At 30.5% G+C, this 25,697-nt stretch overlaps 2 protein-coding genes across 2 annotated transcripts in view; both read left to right on the top strand.

Annotated features, from left to right (window-relative positions):
* The window catches only part of LOC125815550 (uncharacterized), a 79,783-nt gene extending 65,465 nt beyond the window's left edge, over nucleotides 1–14,318 (top strand). Inside the window, exon 13 of the mRNA XM_049495056.1 lies at nucleotides 14,308–14,318. The gene's annotated coding sequence lies outside the window, so the exon portion shown is untranslated. The remainder of the gene's footprint in view (nucleotides 1–14,307) is intronic.
* On the top strand, nucleotides 8,290–12,291 carry LOC125815540 (pentatricopeptide repeat-containing protein At5g57250, mitochondrial). Its single transcript, XM_049495036.1, has 2 exons — nucleotides 8,290–11,639; nucleotides 11,919–12,291. The coding sequence occupies exon 1, from the start codon at nucleotides 8,366–8,368 to the stop codon at nucleotides 11,525–11,527; it is 3,162 nt and encodes a 1,053-aa protein (XP_049350993.1). The 5' UTR covers nucleotides 8,290–8,365; the 3' UTR covers nucleotides 11,528–11,639; nucleotides 11,919–12,291.
* Nucleotides 14,319–25,697: the final 11,379 nt, after the last annotated feature.

The following is a 25,697-nucleotide window of genomic DNA, read 5'->3' as shown; positions in this document are numbered from 1 at the left end:
ATAGTAGTAGTATATACACAACTCTTGACTGGTTTTATTTACCCGTTATAACTGGCTGATCCATTAAAAATAATTATATTCACTAGTTAAATCTATAAATATATATTTATATATTATATTTTATTCTCTTCAAAGTCTAATCTATAAGAATTGAATTTTTGAGCCTTTTGGTAATGTTCAATATAAGTTAATCGTTCTACGAATGATTAAGAGAGTTATTATAAATTTATTCTATTTTGTCTTTCATTCATATGTTTAAGAGAGTTAATTGCTCATATTTATGATTTTTTATTTGAATTACTTATATTTTAAAAAATAATTTGAAAACAACTAAAAGAGAAAAAGTGATACTCCATTTAATTTATATTTTAATTTTTTTTCTTAATGATTATGTGTGATTTACATCAAAATATGTATAAATTCAAAATATGATTGAAAAATATATCTAATTATCAAAACTATAAAGAAAAATATATTTAAATTATTTCTGATATTGCAATAAATATTCCATAATATCTTTTGTAGAAGGTAGGGGAAGTGTAGGAGGCGTGTGAGAAGTTTTCAGTCTTTTGTTATGTCATAGAAAACGCGTATTTGTGATGTACTCACGAAAGTGTCATGCTCATCATTTATAGTAAGCAGTTAAATGCACATATTTGGCTTTTTCTCTATTTTCATTTAGGGAGGAAGTTGTGATGGATCTTTTGAATTGAAGACAAATAAGAAATATAAGTAGCGGTGGATATATTAAGAGAGATAAAATTAGAAATGAGTAAACACAAAATAAGATGAGAGTGGTATTCGTAGTGAATAAGATATGAGAAGCAAGTTTAATATATAATTTGGACATGTGAAGAGGAGATGCGTAAATGTCTCAATGAGAAGATGTGAAAAGTTGGATATAGTAGGTATGAGGAGAGGAAAATGTAGCTCGAAGAAGCATTGGATAGAGGGTATTAGATAGGATGTGACACAATTTCAATTTATCAAGGATATGATCTTACATAGGAGGGTGTAGAGGTTGTGGATTTGGATAGAAGGTTAGTAGGAGGTTGTGGATTTGGATAGAAGGCTAGTAGGAGGTTGTGGATTTGGATAGAAGGCTAGTAGGTGGTTGAGCGTTGTTTTTTTTTTTTAATGAGATTAGGCTTGATGAAAATTTGTAGCACTGTGTATGTCGTAGTATTAGCCTATTCATTGAGTTTCTTGTTTTGATGTCTGTTATCAATTGTTGTTTATTATGTTTCAATTTTTGCATTATTTTATAGATGTAATTGGTCTATTTCTAAACGCTCTATACTACTTTCCTTATTAGTTATCATGTTTTCTTCATGTTCATTTTTTTTTTTCATAATTATTTTGATTTATTGTGCTTAAGTCGAGGGTCTTTCAAAAAAAGCATCTCTAAGTCTACGAGGTAGAAATAAGGTTTCACTCTAACCTTCACAAATTTCGTGAAGTTGTAAAATTACATCAGCTATATTATTGTTATGGTAAGTAGTAGTGGTTCAAACTTTGGAATTAAGTTAATTAAAATAAATGCAATTTGTGTAAATCAATTTTGGATTAACAATTTTTGGATTGACCAACTGAGCCTTAGAAAGTAGATAATTTGCATAAAAATTGTTGAATTCTCCGGTCCAAAGATTGCTATGCTAATTATTCGCTTTCAATTTCAAATGCTTTGTAATGATACGTAATAAGCGTTTGACAAGTGATATTTAAAAATAAAAAAGATGTATTTGCAGTTGAAGTAGAAAAATAGAATAAAAAAACTTCAGTTATGTTATACATGTATGTCATTATTAGAAAATTAGAGTTTTATGAAAATGGGGGAAATTCACTTGCAAAATTGGGCAAAACTAAATATTTTTATTTTGAAAAATCATCTTAAAAGATTAATTAAAATTATTTTAATATATTGTCGCGATCTGAGACCTTCTTCTAGTTGTAACACAGTGTTTTAAAGCCACAAGTGGCCCGAAGTTAACCTATTCTAACATGACACTATGATTTGTAGATAACAATTGAAAATGTCTAATGCGGAAGCTAATATCAAGTAATTTCAAGACAGCTGAATAATCAAATGGATGTCATTTGAACAAAACATAAAATTGAAACTACTATTAGACTCTCTGAAAGCATCTACTAAGATGAGTTACTAGGACAATCCCCCAGCTAACTCTAATTATCTGTAAACTGAATGACTAAATTAAATGAAATAGGGGTTGTCTTTGAAAAATGAGGATTCACCAACACTGTTACTAAGTTGATCAGAAATTATATTAACTGCAAGCTGGATGATTATAAGCATCTAAACCTATATTATAAAATAATATTGTGCAAGAAGATATGCGGTCAATTATTTGAATGTATTGACTATTGAGTATGTGAGATATGCATCACAATTCTAATAAGCTGAACATGATAAATTTAAGGTGATAAACTAAATATAAAATTAAAATACATAAATTGATGCAATGACTAAGAAGTAAACATTGAACTGCTTAATATTGAACTGATATAAACTAAATACAAAGCCATGCAATAATTAGACACTGAACTGTGAAAGATATTAATAACCAACATGCTCCATATGAGCTAAACGGAGTCCAACCTATACCCCAGTTGGAAAGTGTTCTGTACCCTGCCAAGGGTAAAACATTGATATAGGGAATCCACTAAGTTGATATCCAGAAAACGATAAGGTGTCAAGCCTACAACACATAGTTCTGGACTTAGGAATTGCTAGTAAAGGTCTCAGCATAAATTGACAGGTGAGCTTGCATCCCTATGTTCGTTTGGTGCTAAGTAACACTATCAACCGAATTTATATCAAAATGAGTAATACTAATAATATTGGATAACTCAGTAATACTAAAATTTGAGATTTAAATAGTATATTTTATCTAAAATCATCTTATACATGTATAACTGAAAGACTAAAGGTATAATTAATCGTAACAAATTCTATCATCCTGAATAAAACATGCAATTTAACCAACACATATTCAAAAACATGATTTTTCTTTATTCTTAGGACTCATGAAAATAGCTATATAAAAATACTGAATTTTAGATTAAAAAAACATGTATTTATGGATTGTTCATGAAGAAAAACTAAAATAGAGAAAATACATAATTACCCCATTAAAGTAAGACCTATTTTTGAAAAAGACATTCAAATTTTATGGGGGTCCTAATACACCCCTAAACTAGTTTAATGTGAAATTATTGAACCATTTTTTGATATTTTATAGAGAGAGTGTATATCACTCACCTGAAGAGCGTGGAAACCAAAAAAAATAAGATTAAACTTTTCTTTTGCAATATTTTTTATTAACTATTTAAATAATCTTTTCTTTTACTGTTTAATTATTTTTTCTTCTCCTTCATGAGCTTCACCATTGAAGGAGATGACAACAACTTGAAGTTTATTCTTTTTTTTCTCTCTTTTCTTTTTTCATTTAGATTGAATTTCGACGGAGAGATTTGATTGTAACTAAATAACAGAATCTCAGTCCATAAAAAAAAATGCCTTTTTAGTCGGCTTTCTTCCATTGATAACGGAAGCAACAACAGATTTGTTGTTTCATCCTCAGATTTCTTCTCCTCCTTCTTGGTCGGCTGGGGTGAAAAGCTCCGGAGAGATGATGGCGACTTCGATTATAGAATCGTCGACGTTATTTTAATTAACCCCTGATCAATTTACAAGGGTTGAAATCCTGTTAAGATCAAGCAAAAATAATCTCATCTGCGTTCGGAAAGAGAATTTTTGTTGTTTTTTTTCAAATACAACCCAGGTTGATTTTAGAGCAAAAATTAAAGGCAAAATAAACAAAAAGAAGACTTTGACAAAAAATTTAATTTGAAAAAAAAAAATTTGAAAGCGGATTTGATTTTCCAGTTTTAATTTTGATTTAGTGTTGTAGCAATGGCGGACACTACAGGACGAAGGAGACCAACAGATGGGTTAAGCGAAGAAGAAAGAAAAAATAAAGAATCAAAACAAACAAAAAAAAAACATAAATAAAAACAAAGATTAGGAAATTATATAAAAAATTGACACATGGCAAGCAACAATTGGTGCGTGACTTCACCTTCTTTCTTATAAGTGGGTTTGACCCAAAAATGGGGTATTTGTATTACTTTCAAATTGTTCAATGAGGTATTAGGATCTTTGTAAAGTTTGAGTGTCCTTTTAGAAAAAATGTTATAGTTGAATGGGGTAATTATATATTTTCTCACTAAAATATGATGAAATTCATGATTTTCATTGAAATTCTAGGTTTTATAGAATTAATCAACTAAAGAACGAAGTTTTCTTTAGGACTCAATGGGTGAAAGTAGGGGTGTACATGGCCGGGTTGGTTCTGCTTTTTCAAATATCAAATCAAACCATTTGTGTCAATTTTTGAATTTATAAACCAAACTAAATCAATAAAACTCAGGTTTTTCAACCTCGGGTTTTTTCGGATTTTCGAGTTTTCGAGTTTTTCCGATAAAGTATTCATACAAACATATAATTTACTTGTACTTCAAATATTTCTTTAGTCCTACCAAAATACAACTATCTAAGTTGTTTCTTAAGAAAATAACACAAAATATGATATGATTAATGACACTAAGATATCCAACAAAAAAACTAATAATGAAATCGGGTAAAACAAATATTGCAAATTAATACGTAATCATGAAAATGATCATAATTTAAAAGTACAAAATCATGCTAAAATAAGTTTAATAAGTATTAGTTACATGACTAAATATTAAAGGAAATTAAAATTAGACTATGTATTTTAATTGTCTAAACCTATGTAAAACTAAAGAACAAATATTCAATATTATTGTCATTCTTAGTGTTGAATTGATTTTCTTTTTGCATTAGTATTAACTTGATTTTGATTTAAGCGTTATTATAATTACCAACATCTATGGACTATAATTTTTATTGAGTCATTAAGAATTCTAACTTTCAAACATGAAATAATATATTAAACGATAAAAACTATGAAAAAGTATACGAAATATTTAAAAATTATATCAAAGTAATTATTTTTACGTATAAAATAAAATTTTAAAATTATATATAATGATGGGTTGATTTGGTCTCAGGTTGGTTTTTTTAGTTGAAACCAACCCAACCCAAATATAATAGGATTTTTTTCCGATACCAAACCAAGTCAAACCAAACCACTAATCAAATTTTTTTCCGATTTGACTCGATTAACGATTTAATTTGGTTTTCGATTCGATTTTGTACACCCCTAGGTGAAAGGGTACCCATTGATAAAATCTCACATACTTGAAAGGAAAAATCCTAATAGAATCCTTAAACTGAAGTAAGAAGATGAAGAATCCTAATTTATTGCTAGATAGAACTTAGAGCGTGAGTGATTTCGCTTTTCAAAGTAATAGGCGTAAGTGAGGAGATTTAATCGACTAACTCCCATTTTACCCCACTTAGGGCCCGTTTGACCATGCGATATGGTATCATGATATGGAATTATGAGATGAAATTGAAGTTTTGTTTGAACATGCGATATGAAATTTTTGTGTTGTATATTTTCTCATAAACATAAAAATCACATAAGTTGTAAAACTATTAAAATAGCCCCAATTATTTATTCATTCTTATCAAATAAATAAAAATTTATAAAATCGCATAATAAATTATTACAAAGCTATTTGTTCTCCACTTAAATAATTGTTTCATCTAACTTTAATTTAATAAAAACAAAATTGAACATAAATTGTAGTGTACTAGTCTTTAATATAATCCTCCCACATAGTACGGATAATTTCCTCACGTTGAACTTGCATTTCTCGATCATGTGACCGAGAAGACGAACCAACATTGTTACTTTGAGCCATTTGTTGGTCAATATCATATGCAACTATATTTTCATGCTCATAGACCATAAATATTTCATCAATACTTTGGTATTCTAGCAAATAATTATGTAACACTGCACAAGCTATGATAATTTTCACTTGTGTATCAATATCATAATGATTCATGTCTTGTTTCAGTATTCTAAATCTATTTTTCCAAGCTCCAAAAGTCCGTTCAAGCACATTGCGCAGAGATGAATGCCTATAACTAAATAGTTCTTTGGCATTTTGAGGCTCTCTTTCACTTCCTCGGTAATCTTGCAAATGATAGCATAGTCCTTTGTATGGAGCTAAAAATCCTTTTGTGTTTCGAAAACCAGAATCAACAACATAATATTTATCTACCAACAAACATTTTATAAAGAATTACTAAAAACATATGTGACGTAAATGAGACAACTTTGTGTAAAAAAATAATATTTATTTTAAGGATGTAATTTAAAGTTACCATGTGGCGGAAATGGAAATTGTGACGTTGGTTCAACAAGTGCATTCTCAAGTACTATACTATCATGTGCAGTATCTTCCAATCAACAGCAACAAAGATAAATCACATATCAAAATCACAAGCACATAAGACATTTTGTGATGTTCTTCCTTTGCGATTACGATATGCTTGTTGCACTGCTTTAGGAACCTCCCCTTCTATATATGTTCCATCAATTGCACCAACACAATTCTACCAAATAAAAAATACATCAATATTAGTTTAGTGAACATAAAATAAATTGGAAGCATTATAGAATACACTTCATAAAAATAATGTTTGTAAGAGTAATAAAAATAGTGCTTCCAAAGCAAAGAAAAGTTGATAGAAAATATGTATCTAAATACTAATAACTTACTCATAAAATATAAATGTGCACTTATTAAGGCCATAAAATAAATTTATTACTTAACAATCGGTTGGTGTGAGTTAAAGTGACTATATGTTGGTGAGAATAATAAATTTTATGTCGATGAGAATAATAAATTTTAAAAAGTAAAGATGTGATTATAAATTTTATTTACATATGAAATAAATGGTTAGTAGATATAAATGTGGGGTTGTTTTAACAAAATATAAACTCGTGAATCAATTTTTGTATTAAAATATCTCAAATCATGATATGGAATTCCATATAATTCCATATCATGGTTTTTGGAGAATATGGAATCACATCTCATGATATGAAATCATGAGATGGAATCAACGTAAAATCACATGTTCAAACTTTGATTTCATCTCACGATACCATATCGTGATATGGTATTGCATGACCAAACGCCTACTTAGAGTCTTGATAAAATTGTCAAACAATTTGACTTGATGGAGTATTTGTGGTTTGTTCCAATTCAAGATCTTTAGTAGTAAAAATGAAAATTTGTTGGAATACAAGTGAGAGAGAAATAAGGTGTATTTATAACTTAACCCTAAAACAATATTTCTCAAGCATTTAGCAGCCTATGATGATCATTATTTGTACTTTGCATTTATCACGTACGTGGATACATAACCATCATAGTGAATTCTAGATTTTTTGAAGCTGGTTAATATGTGAAGCTTATCATATTGGACCGATTATGGCCTATCATAAACTCTATTTTGGAGAAAGACCATTTAATGCAGGTCTGATATAAATTGTCTGGACATTCTCATAATTTTAAGTCAAAATTGTCTTCTTGACTTGAATCCCACCAGAAACATTCTACAACACATCATTCTCTAAGTTGTCCACGTGTTGAATTCATATTTCAACCAATATATACATACAATATCGTAAATTAGTGTTATGAAGTCAAATTTAACGAAAAGTGTATGAAGTTATTCCTTGATTATTTTTCATTACTTTGATTATAAATAGATTAAAATATTTGTTATTACAGAAAAAGTTTAAATAAGAAAGGTTAGCCTAATAACTACTCCCTCAATCTCTTTTTTATTTGTCATGATTTCTTTTTTAAGAGTCAAACTATATGAATTTTGACTAACATTTTACGATGTATTTTTCATTATATTTATATGTAAAAATTTCCAATTTATAGTAATTTTCGTATAGCTTTTTAATATCTAATTTTTTTTTAAATATCAAATTAATATAATTTAATTTAAATTTAAAAATTAGTCAAATTAATTTTCAAAAAATATAATATGACAATTAAAAGTGAACAAATATAAATTACAAGTGATTAGTGTTACATAACCAAATCTTAGGGGATGTTTATGAAATCATCCCTTTTATTTTCTTCTCGCCCAAATTCTGCTCAAATCTTTGCTGATGGAGCAAAAACTCTGAACTCGGCTCCGGTGGAAATGAGAGGCAAAGTTATGCAACACCACTGAAACCTGATCGGACAAATATTGAAGAAGAACTTGGCTGCATTAAGCTCTTCATTTTTGGGATTTGAAGAGTATTTGCTCTTGGTTTTTCATTTTTCTCAAATTACTTCTATGAAAGTTGCCAAATCTCACTGTATAGTACTATAGGCCATGATTTTCTCTAAGATTTCTAACATCAGACCATTCTCTACCTTCCTTTTGCCTGCCAATTCTCAATCTCTCTCCCTTGTTTCTCTATTGAAGAGTGGTTTCACTCCCACCACCACTCACTTCAATCAATTCCTCCTCTTCCTTTCTAAATCCAAAAGATTCAAACTTATCATACACTTGGTGAAATCAAACCAATTCAAAGAAGATTCCAAGACACGCAGAATTTTCATACAAGCCCTTGTCAAAGAGGATAAATATGATGAGGCAGTTCAGTACTTGAAGAAGAAGAATACCCAGATGGAGAAAAGCTTATTTGATTCATTAATTCAACCCCTCTGTAAAAGAAACCCTGAAAAGGCGCTTTCCATACTGCAGGATTGCTCAGTGAGTGATGGTGTTTTGCTTTCTTCGTACACTTACTCTTCATTGATTTACTGTTTATGTAGTCAGGGAAAGATGGATGAGGCAATTCATGTGTTAGATTTGATGAACAATGAGAAAAATAAATACCCATTTGATAATTTTGTATGTAGTTGTGTGATTTCTGGGTTTTTGAGTGTTGGAAAGGCTGAACTTGCTGTTAAGTTCTTTGAGAATGCTGTGAGTTTAGGTTATTTGAAGCCCAATGTTGTTACTTATACAGCACTATTAAGTGCTTATTGTAGGTTAGGAAGAATCAACGAGGTTTCGGATTTGGTTGCTAGGATGCAGATATATGGATTAGAATTAGATGTTGTGTTTTACAGTAATTGGATATATGGGTATTTTAGAGAAGGGGCAATTGAAGAGGCACTCTGCAAACACAATGAGATGGTGTGTAGGAGAATTGAGTTGGATACAATAAGCTATACAATACTTATTGATGGGTTTTCAAAGGAGGGGCATGTGGAGAAAGCAGTTGGTTTCCTATACACAATGAAAAAACGTGGTCTGCAACCTAATTTGGTTACTCTTACAGCAGTGATATTAGGATTTTGCAAGAAAGGGAAACTGAGTGAGGCGTTTGCAGTGTTTACGATAGTTGAAGATTTGCAGATTGAAACGGATGAGTTTCTTTATGCAGTGTTAATTGATGGTGTGTGCAGGAAGGGTGACATAGAACGTGCATTCGAACTGCTCGGTGAAATGGAGAAGAGAGGCATAAAACCTAGTGTTGTCACATACAACACCATTATTAATGGATTGTGCAAAGCAGGGAGGATGATTGAGGCTGATGATGTGTCTAAGGGATTCCCCGGAGATATTATCACATATAGTACGTTGTTACATGGTTATATGCAAGAAGAAAATGTCACAGGAATGCTAGAAACAAAAAATCGAGTTGAAGCAGCTGATGTTTCTCTGGATGTTACTATGTGCAACTTGCTTTTAAAAGGCTTGTTTTTGATGGGGTTATTTGAGGATGCTCTTTCCATATATAAGAAAATATCGGATATGGGCTTGACTTCCAATTATGTTACGTACTGTACAATGATTGAAGGTTACTCAAAAGTAGGAATGCTAGATGAGGCTCTTGAGATATTTGATGAATTTAGGAAGGCATCTATAACTTCAGCTGCATGTTACAATTGCACCATTCAGGGGCTTTGTGAGAATGACATGCCGGACATGGCAGTTGAAGTATTTGTTGAACTAATAGATCGAGGTCTGCCTTTAAGTACAAGGATCTATATGATATTAATCAAAAAGATCTTTGGAGTTAAGGGTGCTGATGGAGTTTTAGATTTGTTTCAGAGATTGGGAAGAATTGAGCATGAAAAATTTGGTTCATTGTGTAACGATGCTGTTTCTTTCCTGTGCAACAAAGGATTATCAGAGGCTGCATTGGTGATCCAAAGTAATGGTTTTGTACTAAGCAAGAACTCTTACTATCTTATAATGAGATCTCTTCTCTATGGTGGCAAAACCTTTTTGACTGGCCTCCTTTTGACAACATTCATAAAAAATTATGGGATGTTTGAGCTTAGAGAAAAGGAGATACTTGTGTACTTTCTTTGCATTAAAAATATAGAAACTGCACTTCGGTTCCTTGCTACTATGAAAGGTGACGTATCTGCGGTAACTTTTCCTGCTATAGTTTTGAGGACACTGACAAAAGGTGGCCGATATCTGGATGCTTTTGACCTTATTGTGGGAGCGGGAGATAAGCTACCGCTCTTGGATGTGGTTGACTACTCAATTGTTATTGACGGCCTTTGCAAAGGAGGACATATTGACAGGGCATTAGATCTCTGTAATTTTGCCAAGAATAAAGAAATTTCTTTCAATATTGTAACCTATAACTCAGTTATCAATGGGTTGTGTCGTCAAGGGTGTGTGGTTGAAGCTTTTCGGTTATTTGATTCATTAGAAAAGAATAATATAGTTCCTTCAGAAATCACATATGGTATACTCATTGACACTTTATCAAAAGAAGGTCTTTTAGAAGATGCGAGGAGGTTGTTTGAGGAAATGTCCCTAAAGGATCTTAGACCGAATACTCACATATACAATTCATTAATTGATGGATGCAGCAAGTTAGGTCAAGTCCAGGAAACTTTGAAGCTTCTTCTTGATTTGCAAGCTAAAGGCCTAACTCCAGATGAATTCACTGTCGGTGCAGTACTTAACAGCTATTGTCAGAAGGGTGACATGGAGGGAGCTCTTGGGTTCTTTTCTGAGTTCAAAACGAGAGGTACACTACCTGATTTCTTGGGTTTCATGTACTTGGTGAGAGGTTTATGTGATAAAGGAAGGATGGAAGAATCTCGATGCATTTTGAGGGAGATGTTTCAATCAAAATCTGTCATTGATCTTCTTGGCAGAGTTGAAAGTGAAATTGAAACAGAGTCAATTAGAAGTTTTCTTTCTCTGTTGTGTGAGCAAGGAAGCATCCAAGAGGCAGTTAATATTCTCAATGAAGTGGTGTCCATGTTTTTCCCCGTTAGAGAGAAGAGAGTCGATTCTAAAAACTCGTCCTGCAAATACAAAACAGATATAGACTCCAGATCATGCGAGAGTTGGACATCAGTGAAGGCATCAAACAACCGTCATAATAAAGACACTCAAATAACACAGTTCCTCGACTTCAATTCTTATTATTCTTGTATTGCTTTATTGTGTTCAAAAGGGGAGTATGATAATGCTAATGAAGTGGCAAAAATTGTTACTGGTTTCACGTAGAGCTTATTTGTCTTCAGACAAAATTGACTAGCTTCTCTAGATATGGTTTGAGCTCTTCTAGTGTTTCTTGCCGTAAACAAAGAATCATACAATCATACCAGAGCTATATTGGGTATGTTTTCTTCTTGTTGAGTTATGCCTCAATATAATCTGCATTTTTTTTATTGTGACTCTAGGTAATCAACTTGGCAAACTCATATATCCATTTTTTCACAAACAGTTCAAATTTTTTTTGTAACTTTGTAGTGGGAGTTTATTCTACTTAGAAAATACCATTTTTATTTCTATTTCTTCTAGTTATATGGCATAATATTCCTTACCGAGTTGCACTTATTAATTCTAATTCAAGTATTTGAACTATGACCAACTCCGAGTTTGATACGCAATGCAGGTGGAAAAAGAATTGGAAGCCTTACACCAAGAAGAGCAAATCTTGGCCTCTAAAGGCACCCAAGGGTGTGGCCTAGTGGTCAATGAAGTGGTTGAGAACCCTAAGGTCTCAGGTTCAAAACTCAACGGAGACAAAAAAAATACTAGGTGATTCTTCCCATCTGTCCTGGCCTTGGTGGACATACATGTTGCTGGTGGGAGGTGGCAGGTATTCCATGGAATTAATTAGTCGAGGTGTGCGAAAGCTGACCCAAACACCACGGTCATAAAAAAAATAAAAAAATATTGGCCTCTAAAGCTAGTTGTTAGGAAACTTGGCACGATGGACTTAGTAGTATTCTTTCTAAAACAGAAGTACAGGGGAATTTGAACTTTCTTGCAAGGGCCATTCAAGACTTTGTGGCATTTTATCTGCACTTTTGCAGACTATACATAAAGCTTTAGGCGATGTCTAGCTGTCACTCCCAGTGTTATTGCGGTAATTTTACATGTCACTTCTACAGACTATACATAATATTTGCACACATCACTTATTTGGTTATATATTTCTTTCCCTCCTGCTTTCACCATTCAAAAGGTGAGTTGGGATGAGTATTTATCCGTTAAGGTAAAGCTTATTTCATTATTGTTACTTGTAGCTCTTGTTGCAGTATTAGTGAGACAGATGAGACTAGTGACTCAGCGACCTAGCTTATTACATACTCTGTTATAGTGTTTGATAACATTGATAAATTAAACACCACTGTCTTTGACATTATCCTACAGATTTTCGAGAGGGTTATATTTGGATTTCCCTTGGAAGATGGATTGCTTTATGGGATGTTCTGGTTATCTTGGCATCGAGGATTGGAAGCGAAAGATGTTATGATTGCATGTGTCTAGGTGAATCTGGGAAATTTGCAAGCCACCTTTCAAGCATTTTTTACGAGTACTCAGCAGATGCAAAAAGACAAACCATGATTGCAATTTATATGAATATTTAACTGAGGTAATGTTTGCAGCTATGAAAAGATTATTATGGCTTGTTCAATTGCATTCTACAAGGCTGCTGGGTTATGTATCTTATTCTAATTTTTATATTTCCCTACTTACTAACTTCATCTTTGCAAATTTTTTTTCAGGGAGAGAAGCGATTCTAGCCTGGGTTTTCTCTATTCCTTGGATGACGTGATTGTTTTTCTTCAGTTTTCTATCACTAATTATATGTGTATTTTCAGGCTTCAAGCTAGCCCCTCCTTGTGAGAAAAAAAAAAGTGGTTGTTTTCCATCTGCAGTTTTGTCTCGATATGTTTGGACGAATAATATTGTTGTTACGGTATTGAAGGTAAGAATGTTATTCTCTTAATCCATATTGAGAGGACTTGTCTGACATGGTTACTTGGCATAAATTAAAAACTTATGATTGACCATGTTCCCAGAAGAAAGATACTTTAGAGTAAGGGTGAGCAAAACTGAAGTGGCTATACATACAAATTGATTACTCCCTGCAACCCAATTTATGTGATGGTGTTTGACTGAGCACATGGTTTTGAAACTTGTGATCTAATATAAGCTGGCTATAAATCATCTCATTAAGGGTAGAATGAGAAATCTAAAGTTAAATTATTTCTAAATAGAAGTGTGTCATTTTTCTTTGGACTGACTAAAAAAGGAAGTGTTACATAAGTTGGGATGGAGGGAGTAGGTAGGGAGGATTTCTTTGTATCTCAAGGACATGTACTTCCATTTTGTTTACTACAGAGGTTTTCGAAAACTGAGTGTTTAGTTAGCTGAAGCTTTTGATATTGTTTTTACTTCCTGCAACTGCAAGCTGTTGCTTCTAGTCGTTGCATGTGTCTTGAACTAATTCATTGATTTCTTACTGTTCCGTTTAGCCTAAAGATTGCTCAAGATGAGAGACGTAATATTTGTTAGTATTTTTTTCCCTCATTTTTTCGTTACAGATGGTTCTTTAGAATTGCAAGATTGAGTATGTTTCTTTCTCTTTGGATTTTTTGCCGCATATAGTTTAAAATTGTGACTTTCACCCTTGATTAGTTGTCTCCTTGACTCATTTTATATTGTGAATGAACTTTTATCTCATTTGATTTTAATTTTGATTTTCTGCCCCTGGCAGGCAGGCATGTAAACAGTTCTGTGGGGAAGTTAGTACTTAGGATTTGTTAGAGTGGATGGCAATCACTTGTTGAGAATGATTCTGATCTGTAGAAGGCGCTTTGGTGGGGGACCTTCATGGACAGTAAGAGATTGCAGTCAGTTTGATAATGATGGAGTGACATTGCTTCTTTGGCTGGATCACTTGGATATGGTGCAAACAACGCTCGATTTCTCCATTCCTTCCCTATGTCTTTCAAGAAACCGTCTAGGTAATTTGCGCTATACAAAGTTCATGATGCAGAAGTCAGAACTCATTTAGTTCGTCCTATTGGTGCGACCCATCCAAAATAAGTATCTTCAAATAAATGTGAGAATTACAATGAATCTGTAATTGTCTTTTTTGCCTATAGATAACAGAATAGATGCTTACAGTGATATGCTTTAGGGCACAAACAAGTTATCCTTTAGAACTCAGGATTATCAACTACATCAACTGTCAGGATTATAAGACCTTAAGGGAGTCATTTTTTTTTTCCATATTGAAAAGATTAAGTTTAGTAAATATACAAGTTAAATATAGATTACTTTTACCTAGTGAAATTGTTAGATTCCAAGGATTAAGTCAGTTTTCCTTGTGTTCTGATTCATGCACAAGATAAATAGTTGCCCCCTAAGAAATTTCATATAAGAGGTCTTATCAAACCTATAGATAAACGTAATATGGGTTGTGGTGCAGTGGTGAAATTGTTTCGTTCTTAATTAGAGATCTCGGATTTGAGTTTTGGGTCTGAAGAAAATTTTGTTGGGAGTGTCATCCCCTAATAAGCCTTATAGTGTGGAAATTAGATTTAGTTGGTGCTTCAATGCGGACACAATATTGGATGGAGAAAAAAAAAACACAGCATGCAAACCTTATCTATTAAGTTGAAGCTTCAGTCAAAGTCACTTGTTTATTCACCTTATCAAAGGTGAACTAATTTTTTCTACACCTTTTTACACATTCAAACTTTTCTCTTAGCCTTTTCTATTATAGATGAGATCACAATGGACTTTGAGCCTATTATGTGAGTTTCTCTTCTTCTTCTTTTCCTATAAAAATGAATATTTTAATAAAATATTCTTGTCAAATTATCTTAACATTTTTTTTATTTTCCACGAATAATCATTCAGATAAAATATATATTTATTTAAAATGAAACTATTATCAAGGAAATTTCTTATCCAAACAAAGTAAGGTCATGTCTAGATAAAGAGAAAATAGTCAAAAGCCCCTCTAATCTATTATCAAATTTTCAACTACACACTTATACTTTGTGGGGGTTCTATTACCCCTTGAACATTTTAAAAGTATAATATATACCTTTTAAAAACTCACGCCCAGATTTGTATAAAAAATTAAGTGGCATGCGCTTGCCACGTAATTTACCTTTTTTTAAAAAAAATATTTTTTCCTTTATTTTACTTTTCCTTTTATATTACCCTTCTTCTCTTTCCTTTCTTGCTCCTTTTTTTCTTTACTTTGATGAAATGATTTTTCAAACTAGTAAAAAGATTTACCATTTGATATTGTTTGGTAGGATACGCAATAAATGGGCTGCATTGAAGCTTAGTGATAAACACAAAAGACTGATAATTTTCAATATTTGGAGACTTCAGATTTGATTTTTCAAAGTGGGTTTTGGATTTTAGTTGAAATTATTGAGAGCTTAGCAACTTTAAAGATGAACCCGGTGGTTCACGGCGGAGGTAGATGGCGATTGACGGCGCGATAATTATGTACGGTGGTTGGGTCAGGATAACATAACTAAGGGAACTTATAAATTTCACTCAAGGGTTCCTAAATTTCTCCATTAATGACAGTAAAATTTGATCCTCTTGACTTTCGTTTTTAATTTTGATTTTAAGCTATTGTCAAATTTTCAAATGGATCTACCGTGAAAAAATTGTGATTTGAGGATGAAATCCGCTTAATGGTGGGAGGCTGACGAAGGACTTGGTGGTGGAGCTGAGTTTCTATCGATGTTGCTATGGTGAAGGGAAAAAAAAAAGGTAAAAAGAAAAAAAAAAACTGAAACTGAAAGGAAACTTAATTTAAAAAAAAAAAAACAGAAAACCAATATAAACTAAAAATAATCTAAAAATTAAAGTTTTAATTATTATTTTTGCTTCTCACTCTCTCAAGAGAGAGTGAACTACACTTTCTTTGCCATCTCAACATTCAGGGAGCAAATAATTCCACTTTAAAATAGTTTAAGGGAGAGTAGGACTCCCGTAAAGTACAAGTGTGTAGTTGAGAATTAGGTAATAGATTAGGGGGTCTTTTGGCTATTTTCTCTCTAGATAAATGATACTACTAATAGCTAGTTTATATTTCTTCTGGGAAAATGCATAAGTACCCCCCAACCTATGCCCGAAATTCCAGAGACACACTTACACTATACTAAGGTCCTATTACCCCATGAACTTATTTTATAAATAATTTTCAATCCCTTTTTGGCCTACGTGGCACTATTAACCATATAGCTTGAAAAAATTGTCAACACGCGCTGGGCCCAGAAGATAGTGCCACGTAGGCCGAAAAGGGGTAGAAAATTATTTGTAAAATAAGTTCAGAGGGTAATAGGACCTTAGTATAGTATAAATGTGTCTCTGAGATTTCGGGCATAAGTTGAGGGGTACTTATGCATTTTCCCTTTCTTCTGTCTCAATGTGAAGGCATTTGGAACACTAGGGTTAAAAAGACTTTAATTTTGATTATGAATTGGGATATAGATATTTTAAGTTTTTAAAATAATATTTATATATTTGAAAACTATACAGAGATAAAGCATGACGACCATATGAAATTCAAATTCTTCATAAAATAAAGACATAATACATAAATATGCCATTTAACTTGGCTTCAACTGTCATTTATGCCCTCCGAGTGTGTACAAGTAAATACTTAAACTTGTATAAAGTTGAATAAACAGACACACGCATCCTACGTGACATTACACATCTAGGACCATGATACAAATTTTCACTCAGGATGCTACATAGGATCATGTATCTACTTGTTTAACTTTATACAAATTTAAGTGTCTATTTATGTACGTCCAAAATTAGAGGGTGTAAATATTAGTTGAAACCAAGTTAACAAACACATTTATATATTATGCCTAAAATAAAATTACATTTTGAGTAGTGGCTTTTTAAACTGTTGGATTGTCCTCTCATTTTCACTTTTAAGAAAGAGCCAAGTTATTTTATCTTTTATATAGTTCATTTGAATTATTTCAGATGAATACTGCCACAAAAAATCAATGACAATTATGCAATTTTTCTGAACTTTGTGAATAATTAGATGTGTATAAAACAAAACAATTGTAAACAAAGTGGTCCTTAATTAGTACTACATAAAAGCTCAATAATTGAGCTAGCTAACTTGCACCCTATTAATTAATAATTACGACTTCCACCTTTTAGATGTTGATTGGAAAAATGAGTTTATCTAAAATGTTGAATGTACCAATTAGTGAATAAAAAAAAAAATATCAACTTTTCATGTACCACATACATATAACACTAAAAACATGTAATAAAATATATGTAAACGTACTTGTAAGGTATAATAGTATATTCTACCTGCCAATATTTTTTCCTCATTATCTCAAAGTTTTGAAATTTGAAAATTTAATTCTAAGAATAAAATATCCAAGTTCTTACTATTACATATCGAATATTGTCTAAGGGATAAGTTTTATAATTATTAATCTTGAGTTGTTCACTAGTTAAGGATTTGAGTTTACGTGGAATATTCACATTCTTTTACAATTATAACTCACCAACTAGCTAGTTAGTATAAGTTTTGTTAGAGGGCGCTTTATCTTTCAATATAAATTTTTTCATGCAAATTTAAATTTAATTAAGTGTCTCATACTTACTCTGATATGAAAGTCATTGCTTCAAATAAATTCATTGCTCGATTTAGAATACGATTAATTCATCATAGACTATGGATGAGCCATTAGTAGTTTACTAGATAAATTAAGTTATTGAGTATTCTTTGCCCACCAAGTAAAATCAGTGCCTTATTGATTGTGACCATGAGTGTTTTCACGTGGTATAAAATTAGGTAATTCTCCTCGAGATATATAAGGTTTTTATAAGGTTCATCTTGAGTTGTTATTCAAGCACAAATGAATATCTCTATTTAAGAGAATATTTCTAGGATAGAAAATTTAAAATAAATAAATATATCAAAACAAAAATGAAAAAGAAAACATTACTTTTGAAATTAGCAATTTTATAGTGTTCTTTTAATTTTCAAAACGAAATACTTTAGTGCTGAGTGCATTCGACAGATTATATACTCTCTCAGTCCAACAATAATTATTCACTAATTACTATACTATTTTGAGATGTTCAACAATACTTGTCTACTTTATAAAATCAATGACTAATTTTACACTTAGTTTCTAATTTATACTTAGTTTCTAATTTACCTTTATCATTAATTATAGTCATTTTTTAATTATATTTTCCAAACATTGTATTTATTATATTCAAAGAGTAATATAGTAAAATTATTTTTTATTTATAGTTTCTTAAGAAGCGTGCAAAATCAATAGTGGATAACTATTGTTGGACAGATGAAGATGAAGTAGCTAATCCTAATATTTATTGCTCAAAAATTGCATCAAAACTCAAAAGATTTTACTAAAAACCTTATCTATTAACCCCCAATATATGGAACTTCACTCTATGCCAATTAAAAAGAAGGCATAATACATATATTGGACCTTAAACTTGGCTTTAAATTTTAACTTTGACCTCCAACTTTCAAAGTGCACAAATAGACACTTTAACTATCCAACATTTTAAATAAATAAACACGCGTGTCTTACCTAGCAAAACGCGTGATGTGCACGCATTTTGCGCGAGTGAGAAGTAATTTTTGAGGCACACAACAGTAAAAAAAATGTTGAAATGACAACTCTACCCTTGATTAATTTTTATTTTTTTTTAGTTCTAAAATGGACGTGTAAAGTGTTTAATTAGTTGGCAGCCATTGAGTGGCTCACTAATACACGTGGAAGCGTTTGCATTTCACGCGCTTTGCTCCAAAAATCGCGTGTTTATTTATTAAATGGTTGGATAGTTAAAGTGTCTGTTTGTGCACTATGAAAGTTGGAGATCAAAGTTAAAATTTGAAGCCAAGTTTAAGGTCAAATATATGTATTATCCCTAAAAAGAAAAATGCTACTCCCTCCGTCTCATTTTATATGACATTATTTATTTTTTTGGTCAGTCCCAAAAAGAATGTCACATTTTCTTATATGATAAGTATTTAAAGGTACAATTCCTCATTTATCCTTGTTAGTCCCACTTTAGATAGTACTCCAATATATCTATGAGGAGAGAGAAAAATGAGTCTATTTTTTAATATGACTATTTTTTGAAAGGATAATTTGATAAATATTTCAAAGTTTTCATTTATTTCTTAAATTTTATATCCGGTCAAATATTGCCACATAAAATGAGACGTAGAGAGTACCATTTTTTTTCTTCTGAAAAGACACCATTGCCTCTTCATTGGTTCAGATCCCAATAATACTTTGTTTATTTACATTGGTGTACACAAATTGACAAAGGCATATATTAGGTGAAGTCCCCCTTGTCCATAAATCACTACATTTTTATATTATATTATCAAAAATTAAATGTATTAAACTTGATCCCTCTCAATATTCCCAATTTCCCAATTCATTTAACTAATGGTGTTTATTGTTCTTTTGTGATAAACATTCCATAAACCAATCAAAAAAATATGAGGCTAGTACAGTATACAATTAATAATTTAGTAAGTACTATATTGTAGCATAGGTCTTTGTTTATCTAAGCCTAAAAAGATAAAGGTACCAATTTAACTCTTAAAATATCAATCAAAAACAATATCTTTCTCTCTCCAATAATTATCTGTTTTTCTAGACTATATGGACTATAATTAATAGCCTGAATTTCGAAGTAAACCAGTTTTAAAATGTGATACAATAATCCGTATATATTTTATGTGTCTCAATTTACGTCACTCTTTTCTTTATAGTTTATCCCAAGAAGTATATTGTGAAATTTTATAATAAGAAATAATTTAAAGTTAAAATTTTATTTTTAGCTTAAATGAAATTATTTATAGCAATATAAATGATTAACAATAATTTTAGATCATAAATTTCAATAGTCTTTTTTTTTGCATAAATTTTATATAAAGTCAAACGATATTATATAAATTGAGATGAAGAAAATAATATCAAGAATTCATTGGAATTAGATTATATTATGCCAAAAGTTCCACGATATAATCAAATAAAAACGATAATTAAACATAATTTTACGCGGTACAGTAATTCTCAATAAAAAAACATAGCACTTCTCTCTTTAATAAACTTTACGCGGTACAAATTTGAATTAATTGTATTAGAATGAAGGTTGAAAAACATGAATTATTAGCATCTACTTAAGAAGTTCACCTAGGATTCTAATCCAATATGGCCCCTATTCCTTGATATGTAACATTGTCTTTTGGTTCCTAAATTCTTATGGCAAAAAGAAAAAAAACCACACATTTCAAATTAAAGAAGGTTCCCACTATATATCCTAGCTAACACCTATATGAGTGGCAGTCATTAATATAATTTGTTGTGTGGGACACTAAACAAAGACTAAAGAAGATAATGACACTGATATATAGACTATAGTACATCAAAGGTTTAATTACTCATGTTATATTTACTGTATATATGATTTAATTGGAACCTTTTGTAACATGTTTGTCATATATATAGTCAATCAACTTTAAAGCATCTTATATATTATATTGTTCCAAACAGCCAGCATCTAATACCTTGAGAGGAAAAAAAGTGAAAAAATGTGGGGTGGTAGGGTATTAATTTTACTCTTTACCACTAACTACTTTTCAATAGGTTTAAACATTGTAATAAATGTTTCTTTAATCAACTATGGGTTAATTTTACGAATGATCACTCAATATACATAAAAAACTTTTTTTTGGGTTAATTTTACGAATGATCACTCAATATACATAAAAAGCTTTTTTTTTATCTGTCTATGCTATAGGTTAAATTTACTTTATTTTCTGAAGTGCTTATTTTCTTATATTTTTATTTTGCTTAATGAAAATTCTAATTATATTTTTGTTATGTCTGGTCATATAATAAAAATACTGAATACTCATTATATATTATATTAAGTTAAACTGTTAAACTACACGTGTAATAAATCTTTACTATATATATCGTCCCGCAGCTAAATTGGCTCGATTTTGACTTGTATTTGCATGTATTTAATTTAATTACCTTCATTTTAAAGTTTTAGATGAAGAAAAAGCAAAAATGAACATCGATTCTAGTATATAGTATTGTTATTTTTCTTTGAGAAAATACATAATTATCCCATTAAAATAAAACCTATTTTTTAAGAAGACACTTAAACTTTGCGGGATCCTATTAACCCCTTGTTCTTACTTAGAATGAATTTATCATCCATTATGAGCCTATGTGACATGTAGAGTATAGTTCACTCTCCAATAGCAGTGAACTTAGCCAAAAAGTAAAAAAAATATTTATTTCTGATTTATTTAATCATAAATATATATAAAAAATTGTACTTTCTCAATTCTTTCTTTTTCATTATCTTCTTCACTCAAACTCAAAAAACCCAATTACCTTTTTTTTATCTTCTTCAACTTAGAAGACCCATTTATATCGCCCATTTTTATCATTGTTTTCCCTAGATTCTTGCTTTTCTTTATTCACTTTTCTTTTATCCCCCGTTTTTTCAAAAATAAAATAAAATTGTGAACTTTGTTCTTTGAAAAATTTATGGTTCTCTTTTAATAGAAAGTTAATTGATAATGAAGTCTTTTAGCAGGTAAATTTAGAAATTTCGATCTATTAATATTATTCGGTTAGAGATCAGTACTATAGAACTCCATTATCTTGATTTTGGACGTGTTAATACTTTAGTAACTTAAGGGGTCATTTGGTGTGAAGGATAACTTAAAATAGTCATGAGATTAAATTATAGTGCCACTTAATTTATTGTTTGGTTGGCAAGTCCGAGATAACTTATCCCGGAATAAAATGACTAAATGACAAAAATGTCCCTTTAAACACTTTTTATACATTACTTTTCATATCCATGAAGGGTAATTTTGTAAATTTATATGTTGTTCTTAAGATTTATTATTTTGAATACAACAAACCAAACACTCAATAAAAAATAATCTTAGCATTTATTCCATCATAACTAATCCCATCATTTACGTATAATTTTTCATTGTTGTTTAATGGTTGAAAAAAACACGGAAAATATTAAAAGAAAAGAATGAAGGGCAATGATGATAATGAAGACTTCGCCAAAGAATTGTCGGTGATGGTGGCTGCTCTACAGCAAACAGAGCATAAGGTTGGAGTAATGAACTGAAGAAGAAAGAGGAAAATGGAAATAAAGTTAATTATTAAGAAAAAATAAAAATAAGTATTAAAAATTAAATAATTTTAATACGTGGCAGAAAATAAGTGGTGTGTGACTATACTTCTTTTCTTGCAATTGAGTTTGGCTGAAAAGTGGGATATTTATAACACTTTTTAATTGTTTGAGGGGGTATTAAGACCCCCGCAAAATTTATGTGTCTTCTTAAAAAACAGATCTTAGTTTAATGAGGTAATTATGTATTTTCTCTTTTTCTTTTGAATTGTTGCCAAAAACATGCATGGAGGAAAAGGCAACAAAAGAAAGTGAATTATATATCTTTCCAGGAAACTGCAAAAATGTGGACCAATTTACAAACAAAATGAACTACATAAAGTTGTCATTTCTAAAGTGACACATTAGGCATGTTTCACTTATTGATGGAATAATAAATAAATAGCTGACAAGCATTAAATTGTGACAATATTTTATGTTCAAATAACTAAAATATCCTTAAAAATATTTATAAAATATAAATTACCAATTGTGTAAAGAAATTTTCACTATTAAATCATACAAATGATATCTATTGGTAATCTTCCGTAAAAACTGATCTTTTTAATCTTGAAAATAAAACAGTATTGATTACAACAAAATGAGGTAATTTGATAGTCTAAAAATTCCTTACAATGCCATCAGATATTATTACGTTGAACTCTAAATTAATTATAAGTTATTTGCAAGGAGAACACGACATAAATAGAATGAAAATAGAGTTAGGGGCTTTGTGTTTGTGAAGATACATCAATATATAAAGTGGAAACCATAAATTAAAAGACACAGGTAAAAAGTATGTTCAACTGGCGTTTAAGCTTTTAAGTAAGATGATTACACATTTAACATAGACAAGCTCAAAATTCAAAAATATAATGCGGTAACAAGTGAAATTTCCATCTTATTTCTATAAAGAGGAACTCTTGTACACACGAAATCGTGGAAACCAAACAAGATTAAAAGCTACTACCTAAGTAGTCTGAGTAATTAACAAAGGGAGAAATCTAATCAAACTAGGAAAAGAGAAAGAAAAAAAAACAATTTCACTAAGCTCCCGCTATGTGCGGGGTCTAGAGAAGTGTCAGACCACATAAAAGGTCTATTGTATGCAGTCTATTGTATCCTGCATTTTTTCAAAGAGCTGATTTCACGGCTCGATAAATAATTAATTTAAAGTGTGCATGCTCATAAAAACACTTTCCAAGTCTAATGGTGGATGAAAGAATTCCCTATTATTATTACTACTATAGTCATGACGAGTACACCTTGAAGATGTTTTTCTCTTCTTAGGAGGTGGTGGACATGTTAAATACTTTCTTGATAACTTTGATTCCTCATATGTTGGAGTTGTTGCAATCTCTTGTTCCTCTTCATCATCAACATGTTTGTTGTTCTTCCAATTCTTGGATGTTAATATAGGCTTCAATGGACTTCTCAATGTGATCATCCATCCTTTTTTGCCTTCTGATGACTCTAAAACATGATTTCCATCCATTGATTTTTTGGAAATTAATCCCATTTTTCTCATGAAATATATTATAAGAATCAAATTTTTTGGGTATGTATAAATAGAAGATGAAAAGGTTAAAAAAGAAGATAAGAGTATTACTTTTTATATTGGAAAGGGAATATATTCTCTTCTCTAGCTAGTTGGAAAAAAATCTTGAAGAGAAAGGAATTAAGAAGAAGAAAAAGTAAGTACTCTTTGAGATTGAATTTTTTTGGACAATGGAAGCTTTATTTAAAAGAAGAAGGAGAAAGAGGATGAGAATATTAAATGAAGAGTGTGAGTTTAATTATCTGTTTAAACAAGTTGTGGTTGTACTGTTACTATTACTTTTTTTGTTACTTTTACATAACCTAAAGAAACAAACAAAAAAAAAATATATATTCCCTCTTTTTAGTCGATCCCAAAAAAACGATATATTTTCATACTCCTCCCTCTATTCTTATTTATATATCACAATTTTAGATTTCACGTCACTTAAAAAATTAAGTAAATTTATCATTGTATGTTCATTTAGTGTTCTCTTGAAATCAAGTTTCCAATAAATGAAAATATATAGTTATTTTGATTAATTAAATTGACCAATGAATATGAATTAATCATTTAGTTTTCATATGTTGGTCACATTCATACTTTCAAAGGATAATAACTCTCAAAGGTAAAATAGGAAGAATAGTGTTATTTATGTATTGATTTTGTGAAATGACAAGTATTAAGGAACATTTATTTTGAGTATAAATAGGAACAAACCAAGTATTTAGTACTCCGTATGTTCCACTTTATATGCTTACTTTAGTCAGCCCCAAAAAATGACACATTTTTATATTTAATAACAATTTAACTTTAAAATATTTATTTTATCCTTAATAAAATAATTTTTATCCACACAAATATTTATGACTTATTTTAGACCATAAATTCAAAAATCTTTCTTTTTTTCATAAACTCTGTATTAAGTCAGACTAATTCATATAAATTGAGACGGATAGAACGTAATATATCATAGCTCTAGCTAGGAAGGGGGAAGGAAAAAAGGAGTCGAGGAAACCGTGACCTAAACAAAAGCAAGAATAAAATTAAAGGGGTTTAAAGGCAAAAGGAGTAATTGTGCCCGTGAGAATTAACTGAATATGGGCAGTGAGTGAGTGTCACAGTAATAAAAAAATAAAAAAAAAATATAAAGTTTTTTTTTAATAAAAAATTAAGATTTACTCCCTCCCTCTGTCCCTATTTACGTGTCCACTTTTGAATTGACACACCTATTAAGAAAACAATTAATGGCATGATGAGTTTATCATTTTACCCCTATTAATTATGAAGTGGATGAAACATTCTACATTTTTCAAAGTAATTAGTCATTTAATTGAGGGTATAATAGGTAAAAAATTGTCCTTTCTTGATTTGTCAAAATGGACAAGTAATTAGGGAAAACTATAAAAGGAAAAGTGGACAAGTAATTAGGGACATAGGGAGTAATAATTTTTGGCTTTATTAGATTCCTTAATTAGTGCCTATTTACTTTTACAAAGGACTTTTTCGATTATATTTGTGTTTGTATTTCGAATTTAATAATTGAGACGCACATAAATTATTCAACTACCATCAAAATATATTTTATAATTATATATATTTTTTTTAATATCTCTT

Source organism: Solanum verrucosum, unplaced genomic scaffold (genome assembly GCF_900185275.1).
Source record: "Solanum verrucosum unplaced genomic scaffold, falcon-dt-bn FXZP01000085.1, whole genome shotgun sequence".
Classification (NCBI taxonomy): Eukaryota; Viridiplantae; Streptophyta; class Magnoliopsida; order Solanales; family Solanaceae; genus Solanum; species Solanum verrucosum.
The sequence above is the reverse complement of the archived record's forward strand: the minus strand, read 5'-3'. Positions and strand labels throughout refer to the sequence as shown.

Coding starts and splice junctions, on each gene's coding strand:
- LOC125815540 (XM_049495036.1), top strand. CDS start 8,366: ATGATTTTCTCTAAGATTTCTAACATCAGACCATTCTCTACCTTCCTT.